The sequence below is a fragment of the Pongo abelii genome, chromosome 14 (genome assembly GCF_028885655.2).
Source record: "Pongo abelii isolate AG06213 chromosome 14, NHGRI_mPonAbe1-v2.0_pri, whole genome shotgun sequence".
Classification (NCBI taxonomy): Eukaryota; Metazoa; Chordata; class Mammalia; order Primates; family Hominidae; genus Pongo; species Pongo abelii.
The window spans coordinates 56,369,895-56,383,845 of NC_071999.2; the positions used below are offsets into that span (position 1 = coordinate 56,369,895).

The 13,951-nt window shown below is 36.6% G+C and overlaps 1 protein-coding gene across 4 annotated transcripts in view; it reads right to left on the minus strand.

The window, feature by feature from the left end:
• INTS6 (integrator complex subunit 6) overlaps positions 1 to 13,951 on the minus strand; it is a 118,225-nt gene that overhangs the window by 59,526 nt on the left and 44,748 nt on the right. For all 4 annotated transcript variants that reach the window (XR_010136786.1, XM_024257704.3, XM_024257703.3 and 1 more), the window contains one exon: positions 376 to 559. Coding sequence is in view for 3 of the 4 variants with exons in the window: in XM_024257704.3 (XP_024113472.1) it covers positions 376 to 559 (184 nt within the window). In the remaining variant the exon portion in view is untranslated. The remainder of the gene's footprint in view (positions 1 to 375; positions 560 to 13,951) is intronic.

Below are 13,951 nucleotides of genomic sequence, written 5' to 3' on the forward strand. Positions count from 1 at the left end.
CAAGCATACCTCATCAAATATACAGAGATGATTCTCAAGACAGTTTTTGCAAAAAATAATGCTATGGTACCTCTCAATCATTGGCAATCTTTGTAAATAAGAAAATTAGTTTAACAACTTCAAATACTAGCATTTTCTATACAAGTAGAAAAAATATTACCATTCCTTGTCATGTCCAATAGTAACCCACATTCTATTCAAATGAAGATCATAGACCATTATCAATAAATGTACTGTTAAAAGCATATATGCCTATTAATTCCTAATATTAACTTGTTAAATAAAAACAAACATGGAGTTTTTGAATGTACACTTTTAAAACATTCAGATAAAATCTGCTTTAAGTTACCGAATTACTGCCAGCAAAAAACTTACCGCCTGTCACTTCACACATTGGTGTGATTGCAGAGTCATCTAAAGGCACACCTGTCAACTGTTCTGATTCTACTGACATGGTGCCAGGCAACCGCAACACTAATGCAAAGAGTCTCTGATCCCAACGAAAAGGTTCCTTGGTCAATTCACTTCCAGGCAAAGGAGAATTAAGAGGTAAATGAAGCTGAAAGTAGGGGGGAAAAACAGTAATAAGAATTCCACAGGCTATTTTTTCAAAAAGCCTACTTTAATTACACTTATGTTAGAACTGCATCAACTCTCCTATCACTTGAAAAACAAGCTCAAATATAAAAGCTTACTTGTTCAGACATAGCTAAAACAGCACATGATACTGTTAGTTTAATTTTCTTAAACTTACTTTGAAGATATAGACTGAAAAAAATCTGTATTGTTGGAATGAATTTCAGATTTAGACTCAATTAATTACTGGGTGCTGATGCTTCCAAATAAATCATTTCATTTAATCATTAAAACAACCCTGTGATAGATATGTTACTCTTTTCTTTTCTTTTCTTTTTGAGGTTGGAGTGCAGAGGCACAATCTTGGCTCATTGCATCCTCTGCCTCCTGGGTTCAAGTGATTCTCCTGCCTCAGCCTCCCGAGTAGCTGGGATTACAGGTACTCAACACCACGCCCAGCTAATTTTTGTATTTTTAGTAGAGACAGAGTTTTGCCATGTTGGCCAGGCTGGTCTCAAACTCCTGATCTCAGGTGACCCACACGTCTCAGCCTCTCAAAGTGCTGGATTACAGGTGTGAGCCACCATGCCCGGTCTTATTATTTTCTAAATGTAAAAAAAAATAGACCTCAAAAAAATGATTTGGCCTCCTGTGTCCAGAGTCAGTACTTTTTTATTACACCACAGCAATCTCAAACATCTTCACAGCTCTTAATATTTTAAAATATGCTTCATTTTATACAAGATAAACAATCTCAAAGCATTTGTAGAAGAGTAAATTTTTGTCACTCTAATTACATTTTAAATGTAGTGATTCTTACCACATCTGAGTAAATGTGAAGAGGTTTGGGGGGATTTGTATGTGTTGCATGTTTTATTAATAATAGATGTTTCTTCCCTTAGACCTGCTAAGTTAGAATCTTTTCTGAGATTCTTAAGCATCTTAAAAAGTTTTAAATGACTATAATGGGCTCTTCTATACCAACAGAGTAACAGTGTACAAACGGAATCCACATATTCATCTCAGTATCACTCAATGAGGATGACCAGACACTATGTTTCTCATGATATGATGCAATACCACAACATCAACTATAAAGGATTCTTACCAAAAAAAAGAGGAAGAAAGAAAAGATTCGACCTGAATTGAATCAAGCCTTCAATTCTAACTACCAGTTTGCAGGGAATAGTGGGGATATAGGATCAAGTTAAACACCAGCACAACGGAGCAATCAGTCAAATCCAGAATGTGGAACATTATACAGGACAAATGACCTGGTTTCTCCAATAAATCAGTGGCATAAAAAAGCAAAGGGAAGGGAATCCGAGGAGTTAAAACTGTTATAAAAGAGGCAAAAGCAAAGATTTTTGAGACAATCAGGAAATTTCGAGATTATATTACTGGAATTGTTAATAATCTTTTAAGTGTGATAATGGTATTTAAGTATATGGTGCTTAGGAAAACAAAAATCCTTACCACTTACAAATTTTTATTTTCTTTTTCTTTTTTTTTTAATTATTATTATACTTCAAGTTTTAGGGTACATGTGCACAATGTGCAGGTTAGTTACATAAGTATACATGTGCCATGCTGGTGTGCTGCACCCATTAACTCGTCATTTAGCATTAGTTATATCTCCTAATGCTATCCCTCCTCCCTCCCCCCACCCCACAACAGTCCCCAAAGTGTGATGTTCCCCTTCCTGTGTCCATGTGTTCTCATTGTTCAATTCCCATCTATGAGTGAGAACATGCGGTGTTTGGTTTTTTGTCCTTGCGATAGTTTGCTGAGAATGATGATTTCCAATTTCATCCATGTTCCTACAAAGGACATGAACTCATCATTTTTTATGGCTGCATAATATTCCATGGTGTATATCTGCCACATTTTCTTAATCCAGTATTTTTAAAAAATAAAGTCAAGACTCAGTTTAGGGCTTTTTTCTACAAATACTGGAGTATATTTTTATACAAAACATGCTTTAAAATGATCACTTCTAAATTAATTGTCATTTTTTTATACTAATTTCTTCACAAAGCAAGACCTAACTGTATTGTGTACAGCCTTTCTAAATCTCACACAGAGAAGACTTCCAAACTTGATGGAGGTTGAAGTCATTCTACACTAAAACAGACTCAAGTTTCTTCATTGACTTACATCAAACCATTAAAAAAAGAAATCCAATTCTATTCTGGAAAGAGTTTTCCTAGTGAAGCTATGTTATACTGGCACCTCTCTTCAAAAGACTCATGCCATGAGAATATGCTGCAAGACTCCTTCATCAAGATCAGCCAAGATTTTGTGACTCTGGTCAGAAGTCATGAGTTCTTTCTCTGACACTTAAGGCAGAAGGCAGAAGCAACAGAGAAGGAATGCTGAAGAAATCTGGGCCAGGATATTCGAGGAAGGTTTCCCAGCCTCACAGGCTCTGTGACAATTGTAAACAGCTCAGCAGCTCCAGGCCCTTACTGCTATTACCACACCCTGACAGAAGATAAATACGCAAGCACTATTTACATCATCTCCTTTTACCCTTTAAACCACCTTTAAAGTATTTGGGAAACACAGCTACCAAGTGCTTGGTCATTTTCTCTCTAATATCACAAAAATGTCAAAGCACCAGTGGTACTGGGTGAAGTTTCAACTGTTAATGCAGTTGCTTTGCATAATAATGGATACATGGAACTGTCTTGAGAATGTGGGGGAAAACAGGCATTGTGCGGACCACACACACACACACACACACATACACACGCACACACACAAACTAATCATGCAATGATGAGCATCTGCAACGCAGACAATATAAAATGAAATAAATGGCCTTTGGCTGTACAATGCTGAATCTAGAATGAATTTCAAATATACAAAAAAAAAAACCCAGCAAGGTTCACAAGCATATTCTAAGCATTTTACACATATCTATATCAATTTTATAAACTTTAGGCAAATTTTTATTTATTTTTCTATTGCTTCTCATTTCTCCCTCCCCAAATCACCACCAACCTCTCAAAACCAAAAAAGGGGAAAATCCGCTATAGTTTAAATGAATTAGTAAAATAAGGAGTAATGGCAGGCAAACAGAAACAGGAAAAAGATTAAACTCTGAAGGAAAACTCTCAGGAGGATTGACTTACTCCAGGTTTAAAGTTTACAGGTGAAATTCCAGTAATGTCTTAAAAGTCAAAGGGGGTGGGGAGGTCTTCCTGAATATATGGACTTTGAGAATCAAGGAAAATTGCACATAAATGAAGAAAAATATAGTTAGTCACTAGAAAAATATGCAATAAAAATAGACAATTCCCAAAAGCAAAAAATGGGCAATAGATAAGGATACCTAAAAGGAAATCCATATGACCTATAAACATGTAGAAAGATGATCAAATACACTAGTTAACAGATAACACAAATTAAAATATTGATATCACTTCACAATAAGATTAGCAAAAATTTTTTAAATTTGACAATACCAAGTGATGACAAGAATATAAAGCAATAGGAACTCTCCAACACTTCTGGTGAGCCTAATTACACTACCGTTTGGAGAACAATTTGATAGTATCTGATAAAGCTAAACATGAGCATACCCTAAAACTCAACAATGCCAACTCCTAGAACTCTCATATTATTTGTATAAGATGTTTTTTTAAAAAAAAAAAAAAAAGCAATTGACTACAGCATTATTTGAAACAGGAAAACTGGAAACAATTTAGAAGTCCAATAAGGGAATCAATAAATAAGCTGCAGTCTGTTCACACACCACATCTGAAATGAATAAACTAGAACTCTTAACATCCAACATGGATAGATCTCAAAACAATGTTTTTTGGGTAATATAACATACATACATATAAGAACTATATCCAGAAAGCACAGCTTAACAAATTTTCACAAGTTGAATGCCTTTGTGTAACTAAAATTTGTATCAAGAAAGATAACTTTACTAACTTATGCCCCTCCCCAACTGACTAGTTTTGCCTGATTTTGAACTTTATAAAAATGGAGTATTGTCTCTTTGGTTTATGGCTTCTTTCATCATTGTAAAGGTGAGAATCACCTATACTGCTACATACAATGGTAGATCGTTCATTCCTATTGCCAAATTGTTTATCTGTATACCATAATTAATTTATTTTTTTTTTTTAGAGACAAGCTCTTGTTCTGTCACCCAGGCTGGAATGCAGTCACATGGTCATAGTTCACTGCACTCTTGAACTCCTAGACTCAAGAGATCTTCCTGCCTCAGCCTCCCAAGCAGGTAGGATTACAGGCATGTGCCACCACACTCAGCTCACTTTTTAATATTTTGTAGAGAAGGGATCTTCACCAGGCTGGTCTCAAACTCCATAATTATCCTTTTGAATTGTTTGGGTATATTATGAATAGTGTAACTATGAAATTACAGTACATGTCTTTGTGGAAAATATATGTATGCATTTCTGTTGAGTATATACCTAGTTGTGGAATTGCTGGATATGACTGTTTACTTTCATCAGATACTGCCAGTTTTCCAAAGTGGTTATACCAATTTATACTCCTACTAGCAGTGTATAACAGAACCAGTTGCTCTGTATCTCCTTCATCAACACTTAGTTTTAGCTGTCTTTTTCATGTTAGCCATTTTGGGGGGGTGTGTGTGTGTGTATGTGTGTGTGTGTGTAGTGGAGGTTTTAATTTCCCTGATGTTTATGGAAGTGGAATACCTTTTCATACGCTTATTGGCCATTTCAATGTGCTCTTTTGTGAAGTGACTTAAAGTCTTCTGCTTATTATTTTTAATTGAGTTGTCTAGCTTTCTCTTATTGATTTGGAGGGTTGTTAATCTATTCCAGATGTCTTTTATTGCAGGGATCCCCAAGTCTGTGGCCTGTTAGGAATGGGGCCGCACAGTAGGAAGTGAGCAGTGGGCAAGCAAACATTACTGCCTGAGCTCCACCTCCTGTCAGATCAGCAGTGGCATTAGATTCTCATAGGAGCATGAACCCTATTGTGAACTGCACATGCAAGGAACCTAGGTTGTGTGCTCCTTATTTGAGAATCTAACTAATGCCTGATAATCTGATGTGGAACAGTTTCATTCCAAAACCATACCCACCCGTGTCCACAGAAGAACTGTCTTTCTTCCAGGAAACCAGTCCCTGGTGCCAAAAAGGTTGGGGACCGCTGCTTTATTGGTTACATTATAGTACGCAAATATCTTCTACCCTGTTACCTCTTCCATTATTTTAGTGGTATCTTTTGATAAACAGAATTTATCTTAATATATTTTTCCTTTCACAGTTAGTGCTTTTTGTTTCCTCACAGATAATGAAAATGCTCTCCCATGTTTTCTTCTAAAAGCTTATTATTTTCCCACTTAAAATCAAACCTGAAATACATCTGAAATTGAGTTTGGAGTATGGTCCAAAATAGGGGCAAAGATACATTTTTTTTCCCAAATGGATATCCAATTGATACAGGCCATCCTTTCTATGCTGCACTAGAATGTCACCTCTTTCTTATATCGGGTGACTGTACACGTGGTAGTCTATTTCTGTGTCAAAAACAATATTACATGGAAGGAAAAAAAGGCAAGATGCAAAATGATGCACAGAATAGCATCTCTACACATTGTTAAAAGTAAACAATGTTTAGAATAGTTTTAGATATGTGTAGTAAAAATAAGAAAATGTGGACTAAATGACTATAAATCAAACTTGCAATTGTTGATTACGGGAAGGGGAAAGAGGGAGGAAAGTGACACTGAGTAGGGGAACAAGGGAGACTACACACTATCAATCTGCAATGTTCTGTTTCATTTATTAAATTTTTTTAAATCCAAAACAAAAAGAACAAGGCAAATATGGCAGAAACTTTTATATTCCTTATTCTTATCCAAAGTACTGAAACATATTAATATGAAGATAATTGTCAAAAGCCAGTAAATTATTCAAGTAGTTATCTATACCTCTTTTACAATAATGTCATTATTTTACACAAAACCAAAGACAAGAAAACTTCCTATATGCCTCAACTCAACAAGAGAAAGATTAAGTACAATAATTACTAACTCCAAAGCTCAGACATTTGTAAGGACCCCTAACAAAGAGTTATTCTTGATCAGCCATTAAAATACACTGCAAGAAGGTAGACTACTTCCTGAAAACTATACATGCATTCACACTCATCATTTTTTATGTACCAACCAAATATTAGGTATGTTTAGGCTCTGAGGATTTAAAGATAAACAATAAAATACACCCAGTACTTTAAGAGTTCTAAACGGAAGCATCATGTTCCTGAAGGAATCTGTTTCAGAGCTGTATTTAACAAGAAGAAAACTGAGAATCACAGTACTAGCTAACAAGATATTTAATAGGATTTTTATTTCTGAACACTGGATGGGATAAGAGTTTCGTAAGAGCTGTTTTCTGAGAGTTAATCCCAAGAAACTCTAGTATGAGTATTCAAATGGAAGTGTCTGAACTAATGATGCTTTAAAAAACTAGCCATTAATAATACTTTTATAGTGGTTACTATTAGATGCCACAAGTTATTCTAAACCCTTTATATATGTTAATTCATTTAACCCACAAAATAAACATATGAGATAGGCGCTATTATAATCCTCATCTACAAACAACAAACAGAGAGCTTCAGGACTTGTCAGAAGGTACACAGTAAGTGGTGAGGAGATAGAATTCAAACCCAGCTAAGTCTGGCTCTTAAACACTGTGCTCTTAAACACTGTATTATACTGCCTAACCAGGAGTGGAAATATAATCTGCATTTTTAAAAAATCAAATGTTGAATTATTAATATTAAAAAAACTAATTGTATTCAATGAAAAAAGAAAACCTTAATTATAAAAATAACTACTTTTAGAAAAAAATTTTAAATTAATTTCTGTATCAATCTAGTGATTTTAAGTCCTTAATTAATACATCTTATAAACACTGTAGGTTATTTTTATAATGCACAGTCCTATGCTTTTCCCCTAGTTACTCTTCATACAAAGGAGTGGCAATATATTTTTCTCCCTCTTGCTTTTCCCTTCCATTTCTTAAAACATGGGCAATAACAATAAACAACAATAGCTAGCATATTCTGAACACTTACTACGTGCCAAGCACCATTCCATGAGCTTTACATACAATATTTACAACAAGCAAATGGGATAGATACTATTATTATCCCCTTTTCAGAGATGAACTGTAATATAAGATTGTATGTTAGGAGACATCTGTTTGGAGAACACACTCAAGTAACCCATGCTATATCATCAAGTCTGAAACATCTAGGGAGGGAGGACTGCAATTTTAAGAACTGAATAAACCATGTGTGATTCAATAATATAGTAATTTTCCCATAACCATGATATTGTGGGCCTTTATTAGAATCTTATAAAATTATACTGGGCAAAGTTTCAGTCTAATGGACTAATAAGCAGAGAAAATTATTGTTTACATTCAGTTTATTTTTTGCTTGAATACAAGTGAGGTTTTCCATATTGTTATTTCAAATGATTAATTTTAGTAATATCGCCAACCCAAATATCTTATGTCATCATCTTCGTAGCCAACAGAAAAGGAAATGCAACTTCAATTTAAATTTGGGAAGACTGTCTTATTTTTCCTAGTTTCCCTTGGAGACCTTACTGCCCCTTCACCTTTGAGTCCATCTTCAACTTCTTACCAAAAGAAAAGGAATAAAACCTACTTCTCCATTGGTCTGAAAAACAAATGGCAGATTAGGCAGGTAACAGTTATCACCAGGTATGCTCAAATTTTATGTACTTATAAAAGTGCAATTTCCTCTTTATTTGTGACTTTGCTAAAATTAGACTAAAGCTCAACTTAAATTTTAATTATTTAGTTATTCATGGAGCACCTACCATAAACATAGCACTATTTCAGGATTTAATGTAGATAAATTACGCCAAATAAACAAGATTTGAGATTACATTTTAGCTAGCTCACTGTAAGAAAAGCTATTATAAAACTTCAGATAACCAAAATTCTCATACATTATTACTTATTTTTTAAACTTTAGAATGTAAAAAATAGAAACCAACAAACAGTAAAAAAAGATAAAAGAAGTTTATTTTTAAAACATCTTCAACTCAGGAATCTAAACAGATGTCTCCTAGCATACAACCTAATTGGCTGGATGAGGATCAAACCTGAGCCCACCATGAGTCAGGACTGATCTGTACCAACACAAGATTTCCCCTTAGCTGGGTGTGGTGGCTCACATCTGTAATACCAGCACTTTGGGAGCCCAAGGTCACGGATCACGAGGTCAGCAGATCGAGACCATCTTGGCTAACACAGTGAAACCCCGTCTCTACTAAAAATACAAAAAATTATCCGGGCATGGTGGCACATGCCTGTAGTCCCAGCTACTCAGAAGGCTGAGGCAGGAGAATCACTTGAACCCACGAGGTGGAGGTTGCAGTGAGCCCAGATCGCACCACTGCACTCCAGCTTGGGGGACAGAATGAGACTCCATCTCAAAAAAAAAAAAAAAAAAAAGAAAAAGAAAAAGAAAAAGATTTCCCCTTTCTTGAACTTGGAAGTTCTGCCAACTGGTTCTATTACCAAAGTAATTCAAATTATATGTACTCTCATAATCATGCTTCCCACTTAAGTTTTAATGACCTATTTACTTCGCAGCCTATCCCACGAGTTTGGAAAAGGGAAAGGAGAAGGATCTGATTCTTTTGTTTCCCCCACAGTATTTGTCATACGAAATAATAAATGAGGTTCCACTCATGCGGTCTAAGGAAAGTAAAAGAGATGCAAAGCTAGAGTTATAATCAGATCACAAGCACCTCTCAGTGTCCTGCCAATAAAAATTGTGCTCCTGGCCAGATGTGGTGGTTCACACCTGTCATCCTAGCACTTTGGGAGACTGAGGCAGGAAGGATTGCATGAGGCCAGAAGTTCGAGACCAGCCTGGGCAACATAGTGAGATCCTAGCTCTACAAATATAAACACACACACACACACACACACACACACACACACACAGACAACCCAGGCGTGGTGATGCACACCTGCAGTCCCAGCTACTTGGGAGGCTGCAGTGGGGGGATAGCTTGAGCCGAGGAGGTTGAGGTTGCAGTGAGTCATGATAGCACCACTGCACTCCTGCCTGAGTGACAGAGGGAGACTCCATCACAAAACAAACAAGCAAAAACTAAAAACAAAACAAAACAAAACCAAAAACAACAACTGTGCTCCCTCCACCCCAACACACATACACATACACACATAGATACAAAGTTTCCATGCTAACGTAAGTCACGAGTCACAGAACCAGTCTTATCTCCAAGAGCTGGAAGTCTTATTCTTTCCCTGTGTGTGTAACCAGTTCATCTCTATGGCCCTTGTATGTGCCCACACATAGAGAATACAAACACATGAGCTGCAAAGCCTACCTGATACCTTGAGCAAGGGGTGGAAAAACACATATTCCATAAGCAGGCACCATAACAAACACTCCATCCAGCTCAATGTATAAGATGCATACTGAGAATTTACATATGTACATACTTCCACTGAAGCCCACATGAAACATAACTTCATATATTCATTCTTGCCTTATTAAGAGATATAAAAAACTTGACCATATATTATTTCTCGTAATTTTTAACTTCATATACCAAATCATAACTTTTCTTTATAGTTTACTGCAGTGGCCTAGTACCAATGAACTCAGCACAGTATCAAAGAAATAATTAAGTCATGATAAATATACACATTTTATTGTTAACATGTGGGGCCTTTTAAAAAAAATTAGAATAGGGATCAGAAATCAAGCTATAACTCAGGAGTTATTTAATGAAAGGCAACACATTAGACATTGTAATCTACTTTCAAGAACATGTAAGTAAACAATTATGTGTTATGATATGTACAACAATAAAAATATGCATAAAGTACAAAAGAATAAATGATTAGGGGATAAACCAGGGAAGACTTCTCAGAGGAAGTAGCATCTGAGCAAGTGTGAAGAATAATAAGTTTACTGAGAATCCAGAACCTCATGCAAGTTAGGGAGTAATGAAGAGTGAAGATCATGATCAAACACATAGGAGACAAGAAATAATAAATACTGGGATGAAAACTAAATTAAACTTCAGAACTGGTGGAGAATACAGTGCAAAGGAGGAGAGAAAGATTTTTAAGAAAGCCTTTAATCCTTTAAGGATGGGTTGGATTTTAATATAGGGAGATAGAGAAATAACGTCCAGGGAAAAGGAGTACATGAGGAAAGAAAGAGGAAGTGTTCAGGAAATTAGCAACCCAGTTGAGGTCAAGCTTAAAGAAAATGCAGAGGAATAATTAGGAAATTTTCTTTATTCCCCAGTCCTCTCACTCAATGTATCTGTCTTTTGGAGTTATACTTAGCCTATCAATTCTTGGATTTCCCTACTGTTAATTTTTTTTTCAGAAACAACTCTCACACTAAGTCATCAATGGGTTTTTGTTTTGTTTTGGCTTGGTTACTCTGGTAGATGGCACAGTACTCCAAAGTACTCAAAGGTATTCAGAGTCTAAGTCTTACTAGGCCTAGCAGCTTTATTTCCACTTCCATGGAAGCTGGCTACCATGTAAAAAAGCTTGAATTATGCTACTAAATGATGGAGACAGAAGCCACAGAGATGAGAAGCAAGGTCCCCCAGAAAACTGGCAGCACCAAAGCCCCAGACATATAAATAAGACCATTTGTACGTTCCAGTCCTGGATAAGCCTGGGGCTTATGTAACCAACTCACAAATTCTTAAGAAATAATAAACTGTTGTTTTAAGTCACTAAGTTTTGGGATGACTTGTTACACAGCAGCAGATCTCTCCTTGAGTCATTAAATCCATTGGAGATTTTCAAATCTGGCTTCCAAGCAGCATTCAAAACTACTTTCCAGTCTTTTGAAAGGAATCTTCCTTTGGCTTTCATGCTGAAATATTTTCATGGTTTTCCTTCTCTCCTCTGGCTGCTCCTGCCTTCCATCCTCACCCCTAACCTAGACACAACCTCCAATACCTAACTAGTAAGTGCTGCAGATCCTCAAGAATCAGTCTTAGGTCTTGCCCAATGTATAGTCTCAATCCTCAACCCTACTACTCACAGCTTCAATTTCTATCAATAATCAAATAATAATAATAAAAACTGTATTTTGAGCCTCTGTCTCTCTCTCTTCTGAGCACCAAATATTCTGCCTCGTGACACACCCTCCTGAATGGCTCAAAGGGTATGTCAAACTAAACATGTTCAAAACTGAACTTAAGATTTTCCTCTACCCAAAATGGTCCTCTTCCAATATTCCCTAACTCAGTAAAATGGCATCATTATTTATCGAATAATGGATAACCACCTCCTCCCTGTTTCTTACGTCACCTCCTCCCTGTTTCTTACACCCCCAAATGTATTATACGTCAGCAGGTTTTACTGATTTAACTTCCTAAATATCTCTTGAAACTGAAACTCTTCTACCATCACCAACCTCCTATTGTCAAGACTAAACAACAATGCTCCAACAACCACTTTTATCTCCCTCTCCTCCACCCCCTACCTCTAAATAAAACCCTTGGATGGCTTCTTATTGCTTTTATATTAATAATATTTACTCAGCATGGTCTGGAAGCCCCCTGTATGGTCAAGTCCAACCTTCTTTTCCATCTTGTACTACAATCCCTCTTCTTTTATGCTCTAAGCCAAGCTTGTCCAACCCGTGGTCCACAGGCTGCATGTAGCCCAGGATGGCTTTGAATGTGGCCCAACACAAATTTGTAAACTTTCTTAAAACATTATGAGATTTTTTTGTGATTTTTTTTTTTTTTTTAGCTCATCAGCTATCATTAGTGTTAGTGTATTTTATGTGTGGCCCAAGACAATTGTTCTTCCTTCCAATGTGCCCCAGGGAAGTCAAAAGATTGGACACCCTTGTGTCTAAGCCACATTAGCCTTCTTTCAGTTCTTCATTCTCAAAATATACTCCTTTCAGAGAAAAAAAAAAAAGCCTTTGTACGTGCTAGTCTCTCTGTCTGGTACAATCCTCTTTTCTATTTTTTGAGTAACAAATTCTACTCTCTTCAGATCTTGGCCCTCCAATGACCTCCTTGACCAGATCTAATTCATTATAAGCTCTTATAGCACATATTCCTCCATCCTGTCTGGTTCATAGAACCTAATAAATATGGCTGAATGAATAAATGGATGGATGAATAAATAATGTGACTGGCTAAGTTGTGAAGGGCACTGAGCAACCTAGTAGACAATGGAAGGCAATGAAACATTGTGAACAGTAGAGTAATACACTCAAGTGCTATGCTTTAAAATAATTTTGCAACCTGCAGGACAGACTGAAAGCAGCCAAGACAAGCTAGAAAGCTAATGCAATCATTTAAAAAAGCACTAGGATGATTGATAACAAAAATAATAGGAATGAAAGATACAGACTCATAAAAGCAAAAATCCAGGGACTGATACCAAATACAGAGGAAAAAATATGGAATACGGTATGTCCTAATGTTCTGTCTTACCTTAACTATTATAGTGTTGATTTAACATATTCAAAATGATGACAAGGTACTATAATAAAGTATGATTTTAAAAAAAGACTACAAAACTAAGTTCCAAATAGATGCATACATACACCATAAGAGTGTTTCTGTACGGTATGGCCACGCATAGTGGTTCATGCCTAAATCCCAGCACTTTGGGACTTGAGGCCAGGAGTTTGAGACCAGTCTGGCCAACACAGCAAAACCTCGTCTGTACTAAAAATACAAAAATTAGCCAGACATGGTGGCACATGCCTGTAATCCCAGCTACTCAGGAGGCTGAGGCTGGAGAATCACTTGAACCCAGGAGGCAGAGGCTGCAGTGAGCCAAGATCATGCCACTGCACTCCAGCCTGAGTGCAGTCCAGTCCACTGCACTCCAGTCCAGAGTGAGACTCGGTCTCAAAAAAAAAAAAAGTACAATAACATTATCAATGCTAAAGTATAACTACAGATAATTGTTAAATAATAGCCCAAATTATTCAGAATCTACCATAAAACATTTAGACTAGAATAAACCATTGAGGTGGGTTTTTTTTTTTGAGATGGAGTTTCGCTCTTGTTGCCCAGGCTGGAGTGCAGTGGTGCGATCTCGACTCACTGCAACCTCTGCCTCCCAGGTTCAAGTGATTCTCCTGCCTCAGCCTCCCAAGTAGCTGGGATTACAGGCGCCTGCCACCATGCCCAGCTAACTTTTTGTATTTTTAGTAGAGACGGGGTTTCACTATATTGGCCAGGCTGGTCTTGAACTCCTGACCTCAGGTGATCCACCCTCCTTGGCATCCCAATAAGTCAGAAAGCTCATTTAAAGCACATTGGCAAGGAATC